Source organism: Triturus cristatus, chromosome 9 (assembly GCF_964204655.1).
Source record: "Triturus cristatus chromosome 9, aTriCri1.1, whole genome shotgun sequence".
NCBI classification, from domain to species: domain Eukaryota; kingdom Metazoa; phylum Chordata; class Amphibia; order Caudata; family Salamandridae; genus Triturus; species Triturus cristatus.
Genome location: NC_140592.1, coordinates 778776871 through 778801061, shown reverse-complemented (window position 1 = coordinate 778801061; position 24191 = coordinate 778776871). Strand labels below are relative to the sequence as shown.

Genomic DNA, 24191 nt, shown 5'->3' with positions numbered 1-24191 from the left:
AACAATGGAGTCGATGCCCATGCGCACTATTGCCGAATGGAGGAGTCACCTACCTCGTGACTGGAAAGACTTCTTCGAAGAAAAACAACTTGCAAATATCTGGACCCAACACTAGATGGTAGGAGTATACAAAGCATGTGATCTACAGCTCATATGCCTCAAACACATGTAAACCCATTCATCAGGGCTAATTGGTGCATCTACAGCATTTATATCTTCCAGTTCCCAAGCAGGAACATGAACATCTGCTCGCTAGAGGTGAAATGGGGACTCTGAGAGCCCTTCTTAAGGGGGAATTGTTGGGAAGTTTTAAAGAGTTCTCCCAAATTGTTAAAAACTTCAGAAAGGCTGTGGCTCTTCTGGAATTAGATGAGAGCACTATTTTTATTATTTCTCCCTCCCAGCTAAAATCTCTTCTGAAACAGGCTTCCTGGACTCTTTGTTTTATGTTGGACAAAAAGTCCATGGTAGCTAAGAAGGGAGGTGTTCTTCTGACTAATACATATCTAAGGAAGTTTGTCCAACCTTATGTCATCTGGAATTTACCTCATGGTATTCGGAGATTTTGGTTCCTCTGGAGGCAGGACCTATTGCCACTTAATACTCTTTTGGCAAAATGGTATGGGTCCTCTCCTTTATGTAACTTATGTAATATGTCTGTACAGGATCGTAATCATGTATTGTTTATATGCCCAGTATTGCGTCCACTTCGCTTAAAGTGGTTAAGATCAATATGTTTGCAATTGGGTATTTTGGATATGAACTTATTTCTGCAGGCTTTATATACTCCTCCAAATGAAATGTTTTGCTTCAATATTTTTAACTTTTTTAAAGGTTTTTTAGCTATTTATTGATGAAATATGGAGGTTTGTGTCGTAATCTGTCTTTTTCAGCGGAGAGCGTCGTAATTGTTATTTTTCTTTGGGAATATGTATCTATATTTGTGTACTTTGTATTTTGTTTATGTGGCCCTCTTCGGAGTGCCAAAACATAATAAATAAAATTGAAATTGAACATGAGCATCTCCTAAGAAGACATCTTGTGCTTGGGAGACCTCCATGCTTGAGCCATACAAGCCTGTCAGGTATGATACGTTTTCTTGTAGTACTTCTATTCGGTATAGAGGAGCTTATGAGCTGCCTCCTTAGCATAATACCCTGAAGTTCATTCCTCGTTAGGTTCTGTGTGAACCATGCCTTCGATGTTGCTGCATGAACTCTTGGATGCAATTCTCAAGAGATTGTTTCTTTTTGTTAAAATTGGGTTGAAAGTACTCGAAGTTCTTGTGTTATGACTGCCATTGGTGCATCCCAGATTATGCCCCACAACATCTTGCTGTCAAGCATTTTCATTACAGAGCCAATATTTCAGCAAAGCACTTTTTCGTGGTGGCTTGAATGCGATCTCATTCTTGATCCAGAGAGAGGCATTATTGAGACAGTCTTGTATCTTCCAACTCTAAGTTAAGAGGGGCACGGATCAACAGGACGTGTCTCTATAGAACTGTACAGCAACCTAGAAAAAGCAACTCAGAGTACTTGAAAACATTTCACTTTAGATTGGGGTTTTGTACTTTCAAAAAGAACGAACAGTCTGGATTAGATCTATCATGTTGGGCTTAGATAACCTATGAAATCCAAGTCTCGAATGCCTGCCAAGTGGGTGGGAGAACGTGGATCACTGATGTCATGTCAGGTGAATGAGAAGTCTTTCAGAGGTTCTGGAGCTGTGTTGAAATTGACCTCCCTCATCAATGTCCCACCTGCCAAAATCAAACATGAATGGAACAGTGAACAATAGAACTCTTCTTTGATTTCATTTGGGCCATATATTGAGAAAGATGTCAATAGTTTATGTTTGAGTCTTCCTTGGACTTAACTTCTTGGCCCACATCTGTGCCTCCAGGGAACATGGCAGTTTATGGAGTATCAATATGACTGTGCCCTTGGTCCTTTTTAAGAACCGTGGAATGGAACTGGGAGGGAAACCAGTAGGACCGCAATTGCTTCCTATCTTACTTAAAAATGTGTCTCTTGAAATAAGACTGTATCAAAATTGCTTTTATGAAAACAGTTGAATACGCACTACTCTTTACTATCGTGTTCAGACCTTGCACATAAAGTATAACTATTTTATGTTTTCCCATGCATGATGATGGCCAGTAGCTAGAGACAAACATAGTGAATCTCTTTACCAAGAATCAGTTTTTTCATTAGCTCCAACCACAAAAATATGGGTCCCAAAAAGTAAGTGGAAGCAAAGTCAGAGGGCGTATACCGTAATACCCTAACCCAGCCTGACTAGCTCAAACCCTAAATTGTGGAAGCTCCCACCTTGTACACACTGTAAGAAGCATAGCAAGAGGGAAACATTGGATGCAGAGTAAATCCAACAAGTAAATTAGATATGAATAGATTCATAAAGGAAAGATGTTGAAAGAAGAAAAAAGAGAAGTGTATAAAATAACAGCTTCAATCCAATATGTAAACAACAACAGTTAGATGAAGAGACAACATAGAGCTACAGGCCTCAGCCCCGCCCTAGCAATAGGTCAAGGCATAAAAAAAGTGTCCAAAAGGATCATCCGTTCACGGGTAAGAACGTCATATGACATCACGTATTAACTAAAAGGATCTATATAAAAAAAAATACCTCTGTAAGATATGTCATAACAACAAATATTTCTGTGGGCTATTGGGAGAACAGTATCACATCATGCTTTTCACGCCCATTGAAGAAACACTAGACAGTTCAATGTTTGAAGGCATTCTGGGCCTTCCTCAGCCTTCACAGGAAAATTTCTCAAGTTGCATATTATCTTGTTTTATGATGCATGCTTGGCGGCTCTGTGACTTCTAAATGTGCTCTGTGTCTGCCATTCAAACTGATGCAGGAGTTGCTGAGTAAAGGATGCATCATCTTCTTTTCGGAGTTGCAAAACGAGTGTTTTTGTGGCTCCCGACTGTGAGATTACTACATGTGGTTTGCCACTTAAAGTGAACAATTTAAATCTGTAGTGCCACCACTATCAAATATTTTTAGGCATGGGGTAGCAGGCTTCATTCACTTCCTTTCTTCACACCAGAGTTACTGCTGAGATATCTTGAAAAATTGAGATGTGTCCTAGGTGTCAGGGTGCTCTCTTTAGTGCGAAAGTAATGAATTTAAGTTAAAGCATCAGAGACTAAATTGTTTCATTTGGAAAGCAGAGTGCACTTGATGCGTCCTGTCAAGACCAACTTCACTGTTGTCAGGTGCCTTCAGAAGTTAGCAAAATGGCATCTGTATAAAGCCCACTAGTTCTGGGTTATTGGCCTGCATGCTTATTCCTCATATTTGCAGGTTATTCCTCCTTAATCGATTTTCAGCATTGTCGAGTTTGAGTTACATTGATGTATGTTGTTCCAGGATAATCACGCTTGTCAAAGCTGAAGCAGGCCTTTTTGGACTGTGGTCTCCCCCTTTTTCCCTTGACAATGCCATTGCTGTTGAACAATAGCTTCCCAGACACTTTAGCAGCATTGGCAGCGGGTTAACAGTGTATATGTATTAGCAAGCGTTAGCCTAGAACAGTCATTCTTTAGAGACACTGCCAGTTGGTTGCAATACTTTAAAGACCCAGAATCAGTGTACTTATGTTGTTAAAATTCGGAGATCTTAACACTATGCATGGCCATGCCATCCAGGCGTGCCCGCAATGCTATAGGAGCGGACTATTGAGAGCGGATTAACAGTTTATATGTACAAGCTTGCGTTAGCCTAGAACAGTCTTCTATGGAAAAACTGTTATAAATATGGGCAAGCCAGAATATTCACCAAGAAAGTCAAACCACACTGAGAAATCCCACAATGGTATGTCAAGAAAACCACACATGAAATACTTTGCAAAGTTCAAATGCAACAAATGTACAAACTTGTACGTATTATAATTTTAATATACAAGAGAAATAATTCAAAGTAATTACTGCCTCGCAAGTAATGTAAATGTCAGCTGCTTTCATAGAGAGACCAGTGGGCCTTTGACTTACCTTTCCTGTTTGACGTTTCTCCTACATTGGGTCAAAGCTAAGTAACAGAAACAAGGAGTCTGATCTAAATTATATGTAAGCGTTTAAACGGTTCAAACACAGGATAACAAAAACACTTGAAATTTGCATATAAACAGCCACCCTTCAGGTGTAGACTATATTGTAATTACGTACCTGCTGTTAAGGTTATGCTGTACAGATATATCATGTTAAAGTATGATAGATCTCTTTAAAATTCAAAAGCAATTTATTTGTAACCGTGCTTCAATATAAAAATGTGGTACATTATAATACATTACAGTATTCAGTAACATTTCAAAAATATATAATTTCTTAACATGCATGTATTAATATTTAAAAAGCAAAAAACATTTTTTAGCACAATAAGACACTCATGGATACACCAGATATAACCAGAACTTCAGAGCAAACAGACGACTCTGCTTTGCCCCCCCAACAACTGTGGTTTTATTGTCGTAGGTACCAAATATTTGACAGCAAGCATAAGAGCCGATAAGAGGTGGGAACCGCAGGACACCAAACAAAACTTCAAGCAAAAAGGCTGTGAATAACGAATTGGCAAAAGACTGAGACATGGTATACAGAATTAGTGCTTACAAAAGGTGCATGGAGTAGCCTAAAGAGCAGCCTCCCACAATTGGCATAACATTTTGATATGCCACTGACACTGTTACTATTGGTGGCGTTATCACTGGTATTAGGGCGTACAGCTTCGACTCAGTCCTCAAAACAGCAATACACGCAGCTATTCGCCCATTAATGGAAGTCTTTAGTATGGACCTAGCAGAAAACACAGGGAAGCCCAACCAAAAAAGCCAAACAGTGTAGCAGGCTATTCAATGCCTTTTTGTTGTATACGTTTAAAAAATATGTGTCTACTTGACATCAAGTTCACAACATTCCAGGTCTCTAGAAGTAGGAGAACACTGGGAAAAAGAATGGAAGAGAGCTATCTTGATTTCAATAGAACTCAGTATCAACATTTGGGGAAAGAAGATTGTGCCTGCTTTTGTGGAAATACATTCATGGCTCAGTGACATTCTTTGTGGCAAAGAATGTACGACTCTTTCGTTAAGAGAGCATAGAACTCACTTATCCTGCATGAGTAGCATAATAATGTACCTTGAAACAAACACATTTAAACTACTAGAACCCATCAATTTTAAATTTTGAGAAGCCAATCTATTCATGTGTGTTATAATTCCAAATACCAATTAAAAAAATAGTTTTTTGGGGGAGTTTCTGGTCCATTTGGTGGATGGTCCCTCAACACAGTTTCCTTGTTTTCATCCCTATGGTCTTGTGTCTTTCATTGCTGCCTTTGTTGCATTCCTCGTACAATACATATGTGTACTGTACTACGTTTACCCTCACTCCGATTTCGTGGAACAATGGAGTCTGCAACATCCCATCAGGATGAGAGAAAAATCAGGGACTAGTTAGTACATGTCCTGTAATGGTCAAATAAATACGGTTAATTTATATTCCTTTAAAAAACACCCTAATATAAATCTCGGAGATCCTTGCAGGCCAGGAAATAGTTCCACTTATGTGGGGAATGCATTTTTTTTTACATGATTTGAATAGTACACACTACAAATAGAAACATTTCAGATGTGTACTAAATATTGCCTACAGAAGGCCCCAAGGTTACAGTGAAAGAGGGATGGCAAAGAACTCAAAATGGGTTGTATGAGCTAAAAGTACACTTATGAGAGCGTATTTTGTGTTGGGTGGTGCCAGTTTGTGGGCTACTGACCGGATTGACTGCAGAGGGACAGAAAGGGCTATGTAGTTGGTTGGCTTGATGGGGTTACTGTCGATTCCACAGAGAGGGAAGTTGCATAGAGAGTTTTCTGCCACCATCTCCGTACACGCCTATGATCGAAAATTCCAGTTGTCTGGATTCATCTTGACGTGTTGACTTAGCTCTTGCTTGTAGTTCAGTAACAGGATTGTACATTTTATCTGGATTCTGACCGGAAGCCGGGGGGGATTTCAGTGATGATGCTGGTCTGAAGTGGGTGGCAGAATTTTAGATCTTTGTGGTACTCGTCATTACTAGTCAGTGAGGCCTGTAGAAAAGTTTTAGATTCATAAATCTGAAGTGGACCAGGATGCCACTAATGTTGGGGTCTGGAAGTTTATCTTTAAAAACGCCTGCATATAGTTCATTTGAAAGCATGTATTGAATATTATAAGTTGATTTTCAGTGACACTGTCCGGAGCTGGTTTTTATCATGGTCAGCATTTCCATGTGACTAGGTTTCAAACAAGCCCGTCTACTAGTAACATTGTCACCAGTCTTAGTAAACAGCTGTCCACTAGGAATAGAGGTTGCAGTACCACACAAGTATTTAAATGCCAATTGCGAAAGTAGAGGAAATTTTAATGAGTTCCTTCCCCACCACGAGAAGACATCAATTGAGAAATCTTCTATTTCTTCCGCGAGGTACACATATAATTCCGATGCAGTTGATTTTTTTGCCTTTTCAGATTCAGCTTTCCTTTTAGAAAGTACCTTCCAGAATTCGCTTTCAGGCTTTCTTTTTGGTGGAGGAGGGCCAGACTCCGAGTTGTCTGTCGTTGATGATGTTTTGGGTGAAAGCTGCTCAAGTTCAAAATCTAATTGCTTTACGTGTTTATCTGCTGCATACTGTTCTTGGAAACCATAGGTTTTGAATCTAGGATCCAAAATAGTTGCCTTACCCAAAATACAATGGTTTTCAATGTTTTTGAATCTAACGTGTGTGAGCTCCTTAACAGTCTGACACAGCAATCTGATAATGGAATTGTGATTGGTCTGACTTGTTTCTTGAGTAGCTTGTATTCCTCCGTCTTGGCTTTGAGTCCCCTTTTCACCATTATGTTCACCTTCTGTGCTCTCGGTTAATGTGTGCTGTTCCATTAAAGCAACCAGTGATGCCTGCAGTTCAGTAATTATTGGAATTACCATGGACAATATTGGATATGCCTGTCCAGATAGTTTTTCAGTGGCAATTAAAAAAGGCTCCAAAATTCCCAAAGTGCCTTTAAGGATACTGGCTTCATTTGCTGTCATCGCCTGTGGAATATTCGGGGAATGGCTTTCGTTTATTTGTGCTGCTGCTTCAAGTGCATCATTGATGGAAATTTCCTGCTCTAGAACTCTTTTTACCATGTCGTACATGCTGTTCCACCTGGTGCTCACATCTACTTTCAGCTTGGTCTCAGGCAGTTTATTTCGGGTTTGCATGTATTTAAGTAAATGGCTAGATGCAGGAATGTTTCTGAAGTATTTACTGATAGAACGGCACTTATCAAAAATGTAGTCCACACATCTAACATCTTTTATTGATTCCGTCACAATTAAATGAAAACAGTGTCCCATGCATCGAACATGCTTTTCTGAGAGGCCAAGAAGATTGACTGCCTTTACAACAGCTGTGCCATTATCTGTTGTGATAGAACTGATTTGCTCCATGGGAAGACTAAATTCCTGTAGAATTAGTGATATCTGTTCTACTAGATTCTCTGAAGTATGTTGTTCGGGCAAAGACCTCACTCCTAAACAGAACTGTTTCCTAACACAGGTAGGTTGTTGAAGAACATGAGCAGTAAGTGCCAGGTAGGCATCATTGGCTGGTAAGGTCCATAGATCAAAGGTCAGTGCAACTTGATTTGCTTTTCCCAATTCGAAAAAAGCTTCACGCTTGACATACCTTTGCATTTTTGGGAGGATTGAATATGTCAAACTCTTCCTTGAAGGGATATCATAATTGCAATTCAGCTTTCTCACAAAAGACCGAAACCCTTCATTTTCTACCACTGATAAAGGCTGTAAGTCTTGTGCTATCATTAAGGCGAGTGCGTCATCCAACTCCTCTTTCTCTTTTGGTTTAATTTTTTTCTTGTTTACAAAAACCGCCATCAATTTTTGCTTTGGTTGCGATCCCATCTGAGCTAGGCTTGCTTTCAATTTTGCTGCGTGGTAGGCTTTGTGGGCCTTTTGAAATATGACATACTTTGAATGATGAGCACGTTCAATATGCCTGAGAAGATTACTCGTGGTGGAGCCTTTCACTTTAATGATGGTCTTCTTAGTGTCACCACAGCACTTACATCTGAACTCTATGCTGCTATCAGTGCTACAAGTCCCACTAGTAGTAGCAACCTTTTCATAGTATTCATAAATTGGATGCTGGTGATAACGTACTTCCTCATAATTGCTACCAGCATAAGACATGGAGGCCTGTTGATCATCATCTGCGAATGTGTTCAAAACAACCCTCTCCGATTCCGGTCTATCGGCATTATAGAGCAATTGACCTTGGCAACTCCACTCCTGCTCTGTTGCATTGGACATTGGCTGTTCAATATGCAAAGAATCCTCATATTCAGACTGATGATCTTGCAGTTCCTGGTTTTCCAAAATCTGGGTCGCTATAAAAAGAAAAAAAAGAATCTACGATGAGATGCATGTGAATTTTCCATTATTGCATTTCGACGTACTCTATTGTACTGTTGTAACATTTCCTAAACATACTGCAACTTATACACTGGTTTTCTCAAATTTTTAACAAAACACATACAATAATTACAGAGTTCTCTTGTGTAGCAACTTGGGAAACACAGGGGAAGAACTGCTAATCATGGGTAGCAGCTGAAGAATATAAGAAACACCTCTCTATTGTATTTAGCTTGTCTCGGGAAGTGTAGCTGCAGCAAGAAGTGAAAGATGCCCAGTCACTTTTTTACTGAGAATCGTAGAGTTTCTAATGGTAATTCCAAGTTATTATAATGCGACGACCTGCTTCTCATGTGCCCCTGTGAAAGTTCTGCTATCAAACCACTTCCTAATCGAGTGCTAGGCCTTAATCACGGCTTGTTACTTGAGGGATATTCTCTACTGTGAAAGGAACAGAAATGGAACCGAACTGGACGTGCTGAAGGTATAGCAAGTTTACAATAAACATGTTGGTCAATAACAGAGCACAGTGTTGACCTCTTCCATTTAAATAGAACTTTGTGAAGGATATGGGTCCTTCAGATAAAAGGCCCTAATAGTAATATTTAAATTGAAAGGACATAAATGTGATACTTTAAAAGAAGCCTATTAGAACTACACCAACATTTCCACTTAAAAGATGATCTTCCCTCTTTGGACCCACAACAGCTGTATGATATGAAATCTTCACTGAAAATAAACTGCTGTTAGTTATGCCTCATGGATCTATGCAGTTCATTGAGCTGTGGCTGTCACTTATAAGTAATGCATAGTTAGAAGACATACGTATATTTGTTTTTACAGGATTTTATGTTATTGAGAGCTTGGAACAACTCTAGCCAGGGCCCTGTCTCGGACAGATCAACCTAAATAATGGTCATGTGACCTATTCTAAAGGTGCATCCTATAATTGATAACTGGGGTCTGATGAATATCTTGGCGGTATGGATACTCTTGCAACGGCGATAGAGGATCCGTACCGCCAAGACTGTGGTCCGTCCGGACATTTTAAATGCGAGTGGACCTTTGGTTTAATGTGGACGGAGACAAACGGGCTGTCAGAGGTTGAACTCTAATTCCACCCACCTAATTTAGATGGGTAGAATTAGAGGTCAGTTTTCACTGCCTATCACCTGCCAGGAAAACCCTAGTGGTAAGGGGCAGTAAAAACTACAAATTGCTCCCCTCGCTATGGGAGAGGACTCTCGGGTGAGGGAAACATTGTCTTTCTTATTTTCAAACAGAAAATCCTGCTTTGGGATTTAAAAAAAAAAAAGATAAAAAAGAAAACATTTTGCTGTGCAGTTCTGTCATGCTTGACAGAGCCGTGGGTTAAACTGGAGCATTGATAGGAACCAACATGACAGCGGTTCCTGGCAATGCTTTAAGAATGACCACCGGCTTGGTAGTCATTTCATAATATGGTGTGCGGAGATGCAGTCAAGGTGACTGAGTAATTTACTCCATCGCCCTGACTGCCAAACCTCCATCTGCCAAATTATAAATTAGCCCCCTAGATATTGTGCAAAACGCCTAAACTTGGTTCCATTGAATGGTGGGCCATTATCCATTTTGAGTGTTGTTGGTACCACCAACCTCTGCAAATATTTCATCCAGGATTCAAAGTACTGACAAAGCTGAAACTGAAAATATTTGTTGAACCACAGGAAATAGTGAATATTCAGTGAAAGTAACAATATAATTAAAAGGGAGCAAACTGATCCACTTGGTCCATAAAAATCAACAGCCACTGATGATTAGAAATATTCTGGGAGATTTTTCATTATCAATTTCGCAGCTGGATTTTGTTTTTTAACAGTATGATACAGTTGACAAGAATGCACTGTGTGTTCAACCAAGAAATGCAAACCTGGCACCATAAATTTTCTCAGCAGTGTTTTGTAGATAAGAGTACCCATATTACGTCCATAAGAGCTAGACTACTTTTTTCCTTAAAGCTTGCAGTATTACAATTCTTTTGCCTCACATCCCACCTGCAGACTGTCAGCTCCTCTTGAATATATTAGAATGCTGACATTTCATTACTCCTTACTGCTTCTTTAAATTTAGTTGCAGAGTTAGCACAACTCCATTTATTTGTTTTAATCACTTTTTGTAAGGTGGTATCTTCCTTCATAGCCTTTAACAACATTTCTATTGTTATCATTTCGGGAGCTGATTCCCTCACGTTACAGTCAATATATTGTTCTGCCATTGAACACTTGCGATCAAGATTAGTTAGTGGATGATGCAATATGCAGTCTTCTAGATTGTATTCTTGTAATGTTTATTCTAAAATCATAATCCATGAGCCTCATTCTCCACCTTTCTATTCTACGTGGATTTCCATACATTCCAACAAGTGCTTGGTGGTCTGCAATTATCGTGAATGGCTTTCCATACAAGCATAAATGATGATGCTTGCAAATCCACACAACATCTAAACCTACCTTCTCTGCATGAGTGTATGCCTTTTCTGTTTCTGTCATGCTGCGGCTTATGATATAATTTGTTGAGGTGAGTCTTTTCCAGGTTTATCCTGTGCCAATATCACTCCTAAACCAACTACACTAGAGTCTACCGTCAAGACCGTACACATTTGCAGGTCAAAGTAAGCCTTATTTCCCTTCATTTTTAATGCTTTGTTGCGTTTCTCAGTCCACTTGAATATATGTCCCTTTTTAGTCATCTCTCACACTGCTAAAATAACAATTAATCCAAGTAAAGAATGTACCTCAAACATATCTGGCAATTCCATTGTCTTATGACTGGTCTCAATTTTATTAGGTCTCATTCCTTTACTTGAAAATATATGACCAAACAATATCAGTTCTCCTTTGCAGACTTCACAATTCTCTGAATTTAGTGTTAAACCCGCTTCCATAAGTTGCACACACATTTGCAATAATGTATTGACATATTCTTCTGGAGTCTTCCCCAAAACTAGGATGTCCTCACTATAATTTAAGTTGTTTTTACTGGCCTTATTACTTTCTGACTTTCTTTAAGAAATTCTCAGCTGCTGACGATATTTCAAAATTCAGTCTCTTGTACTGAAATAGTCCTAAATGCGTTTGAAAGATGATAATATATTGTGGCTGTTTGTCTAATTCAAGTTGGAGATACCCTTTGTATAGCTCTATCTTTAAAACCACTATAGCTCCATTTAAGTAACTTATCATATCTGCCTGTAGCACCCCAGGGTGTTACTCTTCTTCAGGGGAAGTATTTAGTATTCGCTTATCAACACATATGCAAATCTTGTTCATCCCTTTCTTTGGAACTGCCAGAATTGAGGACACCCATAGATTTGGTCTACATATTGGCTTTATTATATCCTGATCCAAAAGAATCTTAATTTCGTCTTCCACTTTCTTTTGGAAATGGACTGCCACTCTTTGGTGATTCAGTGCTTCAGGTTTTCCTATTTTCTTTTACATGTACATTTAGTTTAGGAGTTTTAGATTCACCAATCCCTTGAAACTGTTGTTATAATGGACTCATTAATTAGTGTTGATCCTGTAAGCCGTGACTGCTAGACCCATAATTTGTGAAGTAACATCAGCTAATGTACAAGGAGCTGGAACTTCACCTCTCAACACATGCATCTCTTCTTGAGATGTGAAATGTTCATATGTTGTTTCTTCAAATTTCCCTAGATTTCTACCAGATTGTGGGACTCATCAATATATGTTAATATTGGATGGTGTAAGTGGATGTTTATTGACCGTCTTGTTGTATTATGTCACACACATGATGTTACAGGTTACTTCACCGTCTAATACAAAAGTTGTTTGATATTGCTCAATTTGCAATTGTACTGGTGCTATTTTCTTCATTTTATTACTTTCAACAAAATTAATTCTCCTTCTTGGTTTTGTCTTCCATCATGTAGAAATATTCTATGATTTTTCTCTTTGGGGATATTTCTTCAGCTTCTTTCACTTCTCCATTATCTATTTGCCTTGCATATTGGCTCTTTTTTATTTCATTTCCCAGTGCTAGGTTTTCTAAGCCTAATATAGCCTTTGCTCTTACAAACAGTTGAAAAATGGGTATATTTTCCACGTTTGTCACATTTTTTTAAACTTGCGCTAGACGTACTCCATGTCTATTCTATGTATCAGCTTGTTTCAGTTCTTGCTAATTGCGTAATTATTATTAAATCCTTATACAAAACCTATGGAAATCACAGTGAGTCACCAATTTTCTTAGATATTTATGAAATCATCTAGCATTTCATCTTTTCTCTGACATAAAGTATTAAATATGTACCTTTCATAATCAATGTTTCTCTCAGGATCAAACCACTCTTATAAACATTTTAATTCTGCCTTCATATGTTGTTGTTTGACCTAAAAGACTACAGCACTAGTAGTTCTTCTACATCCTCTCAGACTTAATTTAAAAAGAGATGATCTCGTATCTGATTGTTTGTGGGTGTCTTACACATTGCTCGTAAATGATGTTTAAATCAGGGTAAATATATTCCCCATCTGGCTTCTTTTTTGTGTCCGACATATCAAACAGTGATGGTCTTCTAAATATTGCACTTGTAATGCTCAGTTTTTCAATATGCCACTTTCCTATTGTAAGTGACGTATTCTGTGTAAATTATCCTGACTTTGGTGGCGATGCCATTGTTTCTATATTTATTGTGACTTCCTTCGTCTTTTTTAAAATCTTCTTTTAATAATCATTTATACATTTGTAAATTATAACAGACTTAAATTCTGCTTCAACTATTCTTTAATGTTGTATGCTTTACTTGCTAGTATCCAGCTTTAACTGTAGTCTAATTTCTTTTATGCTTTATTTACTTCCTGCCTTGAGCTGCCACAACTTTCTTTCTGCGCACTCACATACTTTCACATGCTTGTTCTGATTCTGCTACATGTGCGTGTTGGCAGATTTGTGCTCATGTGCTTATGATTACCCGTTTGGTCTGGCTCAGCTTTGTGCATATGCACAGACTTGTTCTGATACTTATTCTTGCACCTTTGTGTGTGCGTCTTCTTGTACTTTCACACGCGCATCAGTATTTCCTAGCTCATTCGCCTGGCTCTCGTGCTAGGAAACTGCTTTCTTGCACATGCTCATTCATGTGGGCACTGATTTACACTCGTGCTGTGATGTCATTTATGTATCTTTTTGTCGTCAAAGCGTCCGCAGAGCATCGTGAGAATATTCAATACTTCATTCAATTTCCAACTTGGCTGATTCTTCTACCATGTGCCACCACATTGCACAGGTCCAATTTCCCTAGTCGATATTGTCAAATAGCAGAACCAGAGACACAATGCAGCATTTAGTTTATTGGCAATTCTTATGGGACAGGATCTCCGAGTGTTAATAATAACAAATCCAATCATTCTAAACAGTGACTGTGATACTTGCCGAATCATGACGTCATGATTTCATTAAAGAAACAAAGACAATACAAGAGCTACAATTATTTCCAACTGTGTCGCTGGAAATCTGCCCCAAAGATTTCAAAGAGTTTGGCAAAGTGAAATCTCTTTTTTAACTCAACTATAAAACTCGACCCAGAGAAATACACTTCAAGTTGAAAAGTGGCTAAAATATCATATACACAAGTCAAATTCGAATCACAGTTTCTAGATGCAACTTTGTTCTGCTCAGGACCTTATGAGTAAGAGAGCTGCATATGACTGAGGCTATCTCCGCACGTGTACCTAACTTGTGAACAAAAATGGAATACAGATACCAGGTTTTTATAATGGTGATTGACTGCATGTTCTCTAAATTCAGCTCTATCTTGGTCCCCACTGTTATAGCCCTCTAAGACCAACTGGTAAAATGGCGCTATAGCAAAACAAGGTACATAAAGATTTCTTTTCTATAATTTGGGATTTTTAAATTAATTTTTATGGTAATAATTTTGATCAATATTTTTATTAGGGTTTATTTTTTTATTATTGCGGATATTTCATTGCTTTAATGTGATATTTTACTCTTAATTTTCAATCGTGATGTATTTCACTATCTTTGGAATTTTCAATGGACTTGACGATACACTTTTTAGTAATCATTTTTATAGGCACCAAGTTTCATTATTTTTTTATTATCAGTTAAGCTTGAGTATAATGTATTTATCCATTGCATGTTCATGTTATCATTTATACATATTTTTTAACCCATTTTTCTTCATGTTGGCTATTCTTTTTTATTAACAATTTTATCATTTTAAACTAGTCGTGACATTGAAGTTCTTTATACATTAATGGCATGTTGTAATAGTTTGTATGTATGAACACCAGCTTTCATGGGGCACTGCATTGACACTCAGGCCAGGCTACAAAAAAAGAGAACCCGAGTTGTACTTATTGAAACCAATTTATCTCTATTAACTCGACTAATGAGCATACTCAGATGACACAGATTCACCCACACACTGCATATTTAGGTAGTTCTTCCAAGGAAGTGAAATGTAAGCTACTGAAAAGGCGCATGTAATGCTAGGGTATTCAATGACTGGAAATGTTCTCTCCTTTGGGAGCAAAGGACCAATGGTAGGAAGTGTTTTGGAATTATAGTAGCTCAATTAGCAAGCCAGTTAAGCATTTCCAAAGAGTTTAATAAAAAGACTTTTATATAGTCCGATACGGTAGGATTATGTTGTTGTGGTAAGACTACAGCATAGCAGTCCCCCACAGGACGGTTACCATAAGATATCAAATACTGCTATTTAAAAAAATTAATCAGTGTTTTGCAATATAAGGGTCTAAAAAGGTCCATAAAGATGTGTATGACTAGGGCAGCACCTATCTCTTGCACCTCTAGAGAATACAGCCATATGCAATGCTTGGGAGTACTGCAATCTCAAGAAGTTAGATGCTGATGCTCAACTTTCTTCAGCGTATAGAAGACGTGGTTGCTTTTTTTTCGGTGCCTTACCAGGTCTACTGCTTGGCAGAAAAACTGTTGTGCTACCTGGGAGCACTGCCATCTGCACTGTATGGGAAGCGTACATTCTATAGAGCCTAGGAGTGTAGCCATCTCTAGTGCATGGGATCAATATAATCTCTAGTGCCTAAATATATTGTTTTCCTTGCTCTTAGTTGGCCACCCAGCCCTAGTGACAAAAAAAATGTAATGCTTAGTCAGGTAATATGAAAGTTTAGATGGCTCATGCTTGAGTTTGGATAGTCCAGTTGGGCAAAGGGGAGATTACCTTTCATCTAACAGAACAAGGCAAAGCTGGATCAGAAGCAGATAAACATCCTATTCTACAAATCAACATAAGAATACTTAACCCCTTCGCCACTGGGGTAATTCCCCCGCGGCGCGGTGGGAGGGGGGGTGGTGTCGGCCTTATGCTCGTGACGAGCCCAGCTCGTTATGAGGCACAGTGGAGCTGGGCGCATGACGTCACAACTCCGCCCACTAATTGATTATCCCGCACAGGCGGGGAATCAATTACGCGTGGGAGTGGCGCGACAGTTATGACGAGCCCAGCTCGTCATGAGCACAGCTCCACTGTGCCTCATGACGAGCTGGGCTCGTCATGAGCACACAAGGGGTTAAAAACAGGGCCTGTCATTCTCCGTCATGTGGTATAGTAGGACCCACATTGAGAATGGACTCTGTTTGTTTGTTTATTGTAAGAGGGGCCCATGACTTCTTGTTGGAAGAAGTTTTCTGGGTAGCTGAACTGTAAATAAACGCAGATACTTCATATGGGTGTTTAACCTCTAGGAATAGGTACATATGTCACATCCATCAACTATGCCCTCCTGTGGTCTGGCAGGATCTATGTTGTGGTCTCTGGGTAGTCTGCATAGCGGTCAGTCATGAGCAAGAATTCATATAGGAATGTAAGGTATGTGACAAGGAGAATAGTGCAAGGATTCATCTAGGGTCCAGGGGAGGGTCTCACTCCTTGGGCCTGGTCTTCTCAGGAATGTGAGGCCAATGTTCTTTGAGAGGTATGTGGCTCCCTAAAGTATGCCCAATGACAGGTTGCCGCCACTGGCAAGTACTATTATATCCGGATTAAGGGGTAATTCAAATTTCTAATCAGGATTGTTCCAAAACCATGCAGAGAATAAATGAGGAACTGCACTGGAAATTGTACTTTTTCTCTTATCTCACTAGCCATCATAGTTCAGGAGCACCATTTCTTAACCAAAGGCTATGTGAATGGGCGAAGACTTGACTTGCTAAGTTAGGGATTATTTTAGGGCGCAGAGTTCTTTGCCAAAGAAGCCACTTAGCCCCAAAAGAAATAAATTAACGAAATCTAAACTAAAATAGAAAACAGGAGGTAGAAAGCTAAACTTGATAGCACGCCTACTGAAGATGACATGTTTTCAATTCAGGTTTGAAAATCAGCCCGTTCTCAATCTCTTAGTGACTGTGGGACAGAAAGCCACAGTTTGGTCATGCACACTGAAAACATCCCACCCGCCCATTTTGATTGCTCATGTTTGGTGTTTACAAGATTACATTTAACAGCTAACTATATGTACCTCGTAGGTTTATAATTGGTGAAATGATACCTTAGAAAACAAGGAACCAGAGAAAAGATGATAGTGTGTTCACAGAGCTCTAAACTTAATACAGTCAGTAATTTCAGTATGCGTACAGCATCATTTTGTAGATTTTGTAATTTAGTGGATTTGTTTTGCAATCCACCCACATATACTGATTATGCTGGTGATGCAGTCATTACCACTTCTAGAAAAGGATATAGTCTGCACAAAACTGACCGATCTCAAGATATATTTTCAGGAGATGTAAATATGGAAACCTGCACTCACTGCTTCCATTATGTCACATTTCTTCAAAGTCTATCCAGAACCTACATTTGTTTATTTTCTGGACAGGCACCTGTCAACTGCCCACGATTCTTTAGGAAAATTAGTCAGTTGTAATCCTAAAGTCATCCTAAAGTCATGGTTCTGATTTGATAGGATGAAGCTTTAGGTAGTCCACACCTATCTCCCCATTAATAGCCTCCAAATGAGTACAAAATGGAGTCTTGTAGTAAAGAATTGCTTCAGAGATTTTAAAAAAGGAATGATGAAACCTGTGTGCCGATAGCAAGTGATGTTTCCATGAATGTAAAAGCTTCATAAAAGTGTGCAGAAAAATAGTGAAATCTAATGTCATAATAATGTGCCCTAATCCCCATAATCCATGGATACCCAACTGGACATAAATGTTGATAACTAACTGCTTCAGTTCTCCCCGAGGAAAGAGTCCATCTAGTTCAGTGTTGTGTTTTGAGGACCATGCTCGGGGAGGCTCTTCAACATAATATTTTGGTCAGTGTTGGTTATGACAGTATGATGATGAATGGGCAGTCTGCCTCAATGATGGAAATGCAGACCATTGCACTGTTGATGGCCTGTAAGTATGTTGGCTACAGACATTGAGGAAATGGTACCTTCAGACTTCATCTCATGGGATTGATTTTAAATAAGAACCCTAATATGGTTCTATAAAAATTGAAAGAGAGAATTCTTGTATTAATAGCAATCAGACAGGCTCGACATTGGGAGTGGCACTTAATCTGTTTGATATGCGGTGTTCTGTGTTCCCCTTCTCCCTGGCTAGTCCTTAAAATAGATGGTGACAAAATAAGATGGGGGCCAGGTTATGTACCTAATGGGGCACAGGACTGAACAATGCCACAACAAGTCTCCAATGAAGTGGCAGTAGGTACCAACATTTTAGTCTCTTTTGTTGCTTGCTCCTCACAAACTGAATTCTGCACTACTCAATGTCATAGCACAATCATATTCAAAGAGATAGGTGACTCACCAGATCAGACTTGGGAAAAGATCGACCAGTTATCTCTGCATGTTGTAAACAATTACTTAGTAGAGAATGCCACAGCGGACACCATATAGATTGTTTACACAGGTACCTGGGATACCTCTGTCCTGAGTTTCACAGAGAGTATCTGCTAGGCTTGGCTCCTGATAACTGGAGCCCATTCAAAGATCAAGTGGGAGAGGATAAACGTCTTACTGATCATCAAACTGTTTTTTGAAGAGCTGTTTTTTCTTCTTGTGTCAAATAACCAATGGACCAGAGTTGGTTATCCCTTGGATTTCTTGAGGTATCATGGTCTCTTTCTCTTGTCACTTCAACCAACTTAAATGGCTGAATTTGTGGTTCACGTTAAGACTTGCTTTGTTAAACATCATACAGGGAACTGGCAATGGTTGTAAAATAGTTGCTGGGCTTTTCTAAACTCACATCTTACACTCAACAGTGGATTTAATTCAACTGGTAGTTGCTCTTACCCATCTCAATTCCGTTTCAGGCCCTTAATATATTAAGCAAAGGTACTTTTACTTTGTCTCTCTCTGTTTCAAAGTTATGGGTTCAATTATACACTTGTGGGCATTTTAAGAGGTCGAATGTTGGATGTTCAAGTCTGTGATTGAGGTTTAAACCCTTTAGGTTCATCCCATATGGAGCCACTTTGCCCTCATCTGAGATTCTATAGACACCCAGGGTATCAGACACTTTTATCAGGCTAATAAGGAAGCTTGACATGTATTTAATCTTATTTCTGGTGACACTGGCCAAGATGGTGGGTGAGTTGGTATCCCTCTTATGTCCGTGTTCTTAACTTTGGCGCACCTCTAAGGGTTATCCTTTTCGTATTGGTCTAATGTACTTACGTTCGTCTGTAATCAAGAAGTCCTCCTTTTCAGAACAGCTGAACGGATTCTCTGCAACCAAGAATAGGTACCTAATGATAGAAAGTCTGTGAACCCAAATTTGGTGAACATTCGTTTAGTAGTTTTGGAAATAAGCAGGCAGAAAAATCTCTTATGGGAAATCACATTTCTCTGACAACAGAAAAAAAGGTATGGGACCCTCTAATAACTTCACAATCCTGTAACAGATCTGCACTAAAGTGAGCCTGCTTTTAAATGTTCTGTTAAATATTTAATTCTCTAAGCTAGGCACAGATTATTTTTAGAGAGTTTTATATAGCGCGAACTAGACCTGAATCGGGTATCAGAGCGCTTTACAAGAGCACCAGTTTTGCTACAGAAGGACACATTCATTTTTGTCAGGCACAGGGAGATTAAGTGATTTGCGCAGAATCACAGGATGTTGAGCGTCTTTGCCAAGACTCGAACCCGGTTCCCCAGCTTCGAGGTTGACCGATCTAGCCGTAAGGCTACATCTCTCCCATGTTGGGGCAGGGAGATAAAGTTATAAAGTAATTAAGGGTACAAATATCAGATTTTCTATGGAGGTATGCGTCATCCCTAACTATATAAATAAGTAAGCAGTATCATGGACTGAAGAACTTTAAATCAATTGGAAATAATTTGAATGTTGCCAGTGAATAACCATTGATTTTACAGGAGCAGAAACTAGCAACTGAGATAAGGATACTGCTAGGAATTGTATGAGACAGGGACTAACTAAGATAATGACATACATATTGAGTTATAAGATGTGTAGCCTGGAAAAAGTGTCCTTTTAAACTCCAAACCTAATGCCGGCGGATCAGTAAATAGAACTAACAAGCATTTGCAATGCAATAGGTCTCGCATTTACGCGAGTTTGAGCTATTGACATTGCAAATAACAATGCCCTTTTTTGTTTAAAAAATAAAAATAAAAAAGGCATTGTTATTTACAATGCCAATAGCTGAAACTCTCGTAACTGCGAGACCTATTGCATTGCAAATGCTTGTTTAAATAGCGCTTACTACCCCTGACAAAGTGCTGAAGAGCTGAATATTTACAGAGGAAGGCCGCTTTTCGGGCCCCTCCTGTTCAGGGACTGCACTTCATCATAAACAGTTGTCTCGTCCATAGAGGGGGTGTGGGGTCACAAAACGAGCGGCGAGTGCCAGGAGTGGGGAGGGTCAGGGGAAAAGCGGCCTATGGATGACAGACAGGGGAAGGGGCGCCGAGGATGGGTAGGGGGGATATGTTGGCGATGAAGAGCGGCAGCGCGGTTAAAGGGACGAGAATGCTGAGTTAACACAGACAGGATGAAAGGAGTGAAAAGAGACAGATGAGGGTGAGAGGTGAGGGAGAAGGGCGGGATGAAAGGGAAGAAGCTGAGAGGGCGGCGGTGATGCGGCGGGAGAGGACTCTGGGCCATGCCGAGGTTTATATGGATGAGAGGGAAGCGAGGGCTGGGGGGTGGCATCGGAGCACCACGGCTCGTCCTGATTGGACGCCGGCTGCTTGTCATCAGACAGAGCGAAGGATTTGCTGAAGTTCCGGCTCCGAGCCCCATCTTCTGCATAGAGCTTGGTAGCACGACATGCCAGCACAGGCATCCGGAGGCAGGTGCATGCCCTCACTGTCCTAGGGGTGCACGCCATGGAAAGAGGGGGTCGTCGCCGCTGCCCGGCTGCCAGCTCCGGGGCACAGTCAAGAATGGTGGGGGATAGGAAAGCGAATCTGGAGGACAGAAAGGCCGCAGCACATAGCGAAGCAATAGAGGGGGATGTGATGAAGGCTCAGAGAGGAAGGGGTCCAGGAACGAGGATGCCTGCTGCACAAGGCACAGAGCCATGGAGAGGATAAGCAGGGGCAAGGAGCCTGCAGCTGTACCTGCCAGAGGAAGAGAGAGCCTGCGGAGGGTGCGAGGGCTCTAAAATACCCCAGCAGCTGACTCTGCAAACGGGAGACCGGGGCAGCTCTGCAGCTGTCCCTGCAGACGGTGGAGAGTCCCTGGAGAGCGGCGTAGGGCTGCCGTTTCAACACAGCGCGCTTTCACTTTCCTTCCCTCCCTCCCCCCGTCCTCCAACACTGAAACTAACTAGGAGGACGGGGGGGGAGGGAGGGAGGGAAAGTGAAAGCGCGCCATGCGCTCGCTGTGTTGAAACGCTAGCCCTACGCGGGGACAGGAGATGTGCACGCATACGGAGTGCACATCTCCTGTCCGTACGCGTGCACCTCTCCTGCCCCCCTTCGGCAGAGAAACCAACGACAATAGGTCTCGCCAAGGCGAGCAGAGCATGCGCTGGGTTGCTAGGTGAGACCTAAAAATTAAAGTGGACACAAGTAAAAAGGCAAAACAATAAAGAGTTTTTCTTTGAACAGATAAAGTGGGTATATTCGATTAAAACATGTGGAATGAGACTTCAAAGAACTCACAAAGTTGTCATTAAAAAGTGCCTTAGTGGTGGAAGGTGTTTTTAAGGGCAGAACCCGTAGCACTGGACAATTTGTTCTACTATTTTCGCATAGACAAATATATGTAATGCAAATTTGTGGAATTTTATCAAAAAACTACTTGTCCAAAGGAAAGGATGGATCAGAAATGTGCTTCTCCTGTTAAAAAAAATCCACCTGTCCTTCTGAAGCCATTCAGTGAGGTGACAATAATGGCAATGTTCTAATTATATCAAAGCTCTCACAACAGACTCTCCGATTATGCCCGGGCTCATAATATATCAGGGTATATTTTCTAGCAAGGCTCTAATTTTGCTATCTTTCTTAAAGTCTACTCATAGGGGTTGGAAGTTACTGAGAAGTAATATTTCCAGGGTTGGGAATGCACTGCGAGTTTGTGCATACCCACAAATGTACAAGTTTAAGGGTATTTATTCATTACTCCTCTCTAATCTTTCCCCGCACTGGAATACGCTGGAAACACTGTAAAAGATTGGAAATGTACTCCTTATAAGGGCAAGAGTAAAATGTCTTCATGGGTGGGAAAAGGGAGGCAGTGAGATAATTTACAATTGCTTAACTGGTTTTTTGCATGGGCAAATATACTGGTGTACATCTGCTGATACGAAAAGGCAATTCGCAAACGTGTATTAGGAGTATTAAATCTAGGCCTACATTCCCTTTAATAAATCTGCATCAATACAAGAACATATACCTGCGGGTACACTTTTGTGACTTTCCTAAAGAATTTGGATCTTAATTTATTTTCATGTTGATGAGGCTGATCTTACTGTGATTCTCCATTATTATTTTTCTAAAAATTGCCATGCATCATTACTCATTTTACTAAATAATGAATCTGAGAAACTGTGTTGAAAATGAAACAATATTCCAGCAAAACTGTTTTTTAAGGTGCAAGGTGTTTGTGCCCATTTTATTTTGAAAGCAAACACCAATCTTGCTTTCAAGGTTTTTCGTGTATTTGTTTATAAATACAGAACATTCTAGGAGCATCTCTAGTAGTATCAAGATTGAAAAACTTTGCAAAGACGTATACATGTTTTTACAATTACCCCACTGGGATCACATCTCCTTGTATTTTCTTAGAGCACTTGCCCCCCCCCTTTAAAGGCTCTTGCATTAACAAATTGTGTATTGGTTTGAACAACTCATACCTATGGACAGAAATAATGCCTTAGTGCAGACAATCCTCTTTCGCAGACCTGTACTATGGTACTGTAAACTGGCAGCGAAAGGATTTGTGCTAGAGTGGGCAAAATAAACATAAAACGTGTTGCCCTGGACCAGAAACAACACGTCTTGGACGCCGGGTGATACGAATTCAACATCCCTGTCGTGACTTCCTATTTTGATCATATGAAATAATTTATTCCATCTCCCAGCAATGTTGACAGCCTTTATCTTTTGGCACCCGTTAAGCAAACCAGACCAAATCACCCCAAAATCTGCACAAGGTTTCATTAAGATGTTTTATAAATGTTACATACCCTCATTTAAAAAATATAAATGCTGTCCCATGGGCAACCCCTAACCCAATTTCGTAGAACCACAGGATGTAAGAGAAAGTTGTGGAAACGTTTCAGCTTCCATATGCAGATTCCGCCCCTTCCAAGCTTTATCATTCCCACAGTATTGGAAGGGTGACAAACAAGGAGATTTTAATAAGAACAAAACCCAATGGGGAAAGTTCATTATTAACCCACAGATGTTCCACAGAAAAAGGAGCAGCATATATAAAATTGTTAAGCTTCTGAATTAATTCACATGGCCACAGTTCTCCCACCAGTTGCCCACAATTCTCTGACCTCTCTGATGTCCCATGAGGTCTGGCTCCTCTTTTGGGAGTGTTTCTTCATCAGGCATAATGGCTGAATCATCTGTCGCAAAGTATAAAAGCTTTTGTTATATATCTTAAATAATAAACCTACTTTTGACATGAACTCAAATGAATATGCACGAATACACAAGCATTCCCTCCCATTCTATCTAATCCCTCCCACCCCCCAACTCAACAGGCGTTGACACAGACTGGTGTCCTAGAGGACTCATTGTGAAGTTACAGGGTTAATACATCAATCACTTTCGTTTCAAGCATTTGGAAAGTCGATGGGACACTTACAGTGAAGTTTTATTTGGCATCTATGAATGGTGGTTTTGTAAAGGTAACACAGGAGATTAGAAAAGGAAGATATTGGAACCTTGATATTTCTCTGTACATGGTGATTTAAGAAAAATCAGGCGCCATTAAGAGTTTGGCAGAAAGGGAATCAGCAGATTACCCACAACGTTCAACTCATGGTTCACTCCGCCTCATTGAGAGGAGTGGGATCCATAAGGTTTCTAATGACAGAGCTTTATCTGGATCTTCGATTACAAATGTGTAATTGGTGGCCCATATGCTGTGATACCGCTGGGCGTGGAAGAAAACTTCCAATGCATCAAGGCTGCTCATTTCTAGACTGAAAGGCAAAAACTGCTGACAAGCCCCCATATCACATGGGC

The 24191-nt window shown here is 40.0% G+C and overlaps 1 protein-coding gene across 3 annotated transcripts in view; it reads right to left on the bottom strand.

The window, feature by feature from the left end:
- Positions 1–4256: 4256 nt before the first annotated feature.
- The window catches only part of LOC146798835 (E3 SUMO-protein ligase ZBED1-like), a 52939-nt gene continuing 33004 nt past the window's right edge, over positions 4257–24191 (bottom strand). Inside the window, exons 3-5 of one of the 3 annotated variants that reach the window (XM_085626151.1) lie at positions 23495–23566; positions 19197–19247; positions 4257–8471 (exon numbers count right to left, since the gene is read on the bottom strand). In XM_085626151.1, coding sequence (XP_085482277.1) covers positions 6259–8471; positions 19197–19247; positions 23495–23566 — 2336 coding nt within the window. In that variant the 3' untranslated portion in view covers positions 4257–6258. The remainder of the gene's footprint in view (positions 8472–19196; positions 19248–23494; positions 23567–24191) is intronic. The other 2 variants (XM_085626152.1, XM_085626153.1) reach the window with 2 other exon arrangements.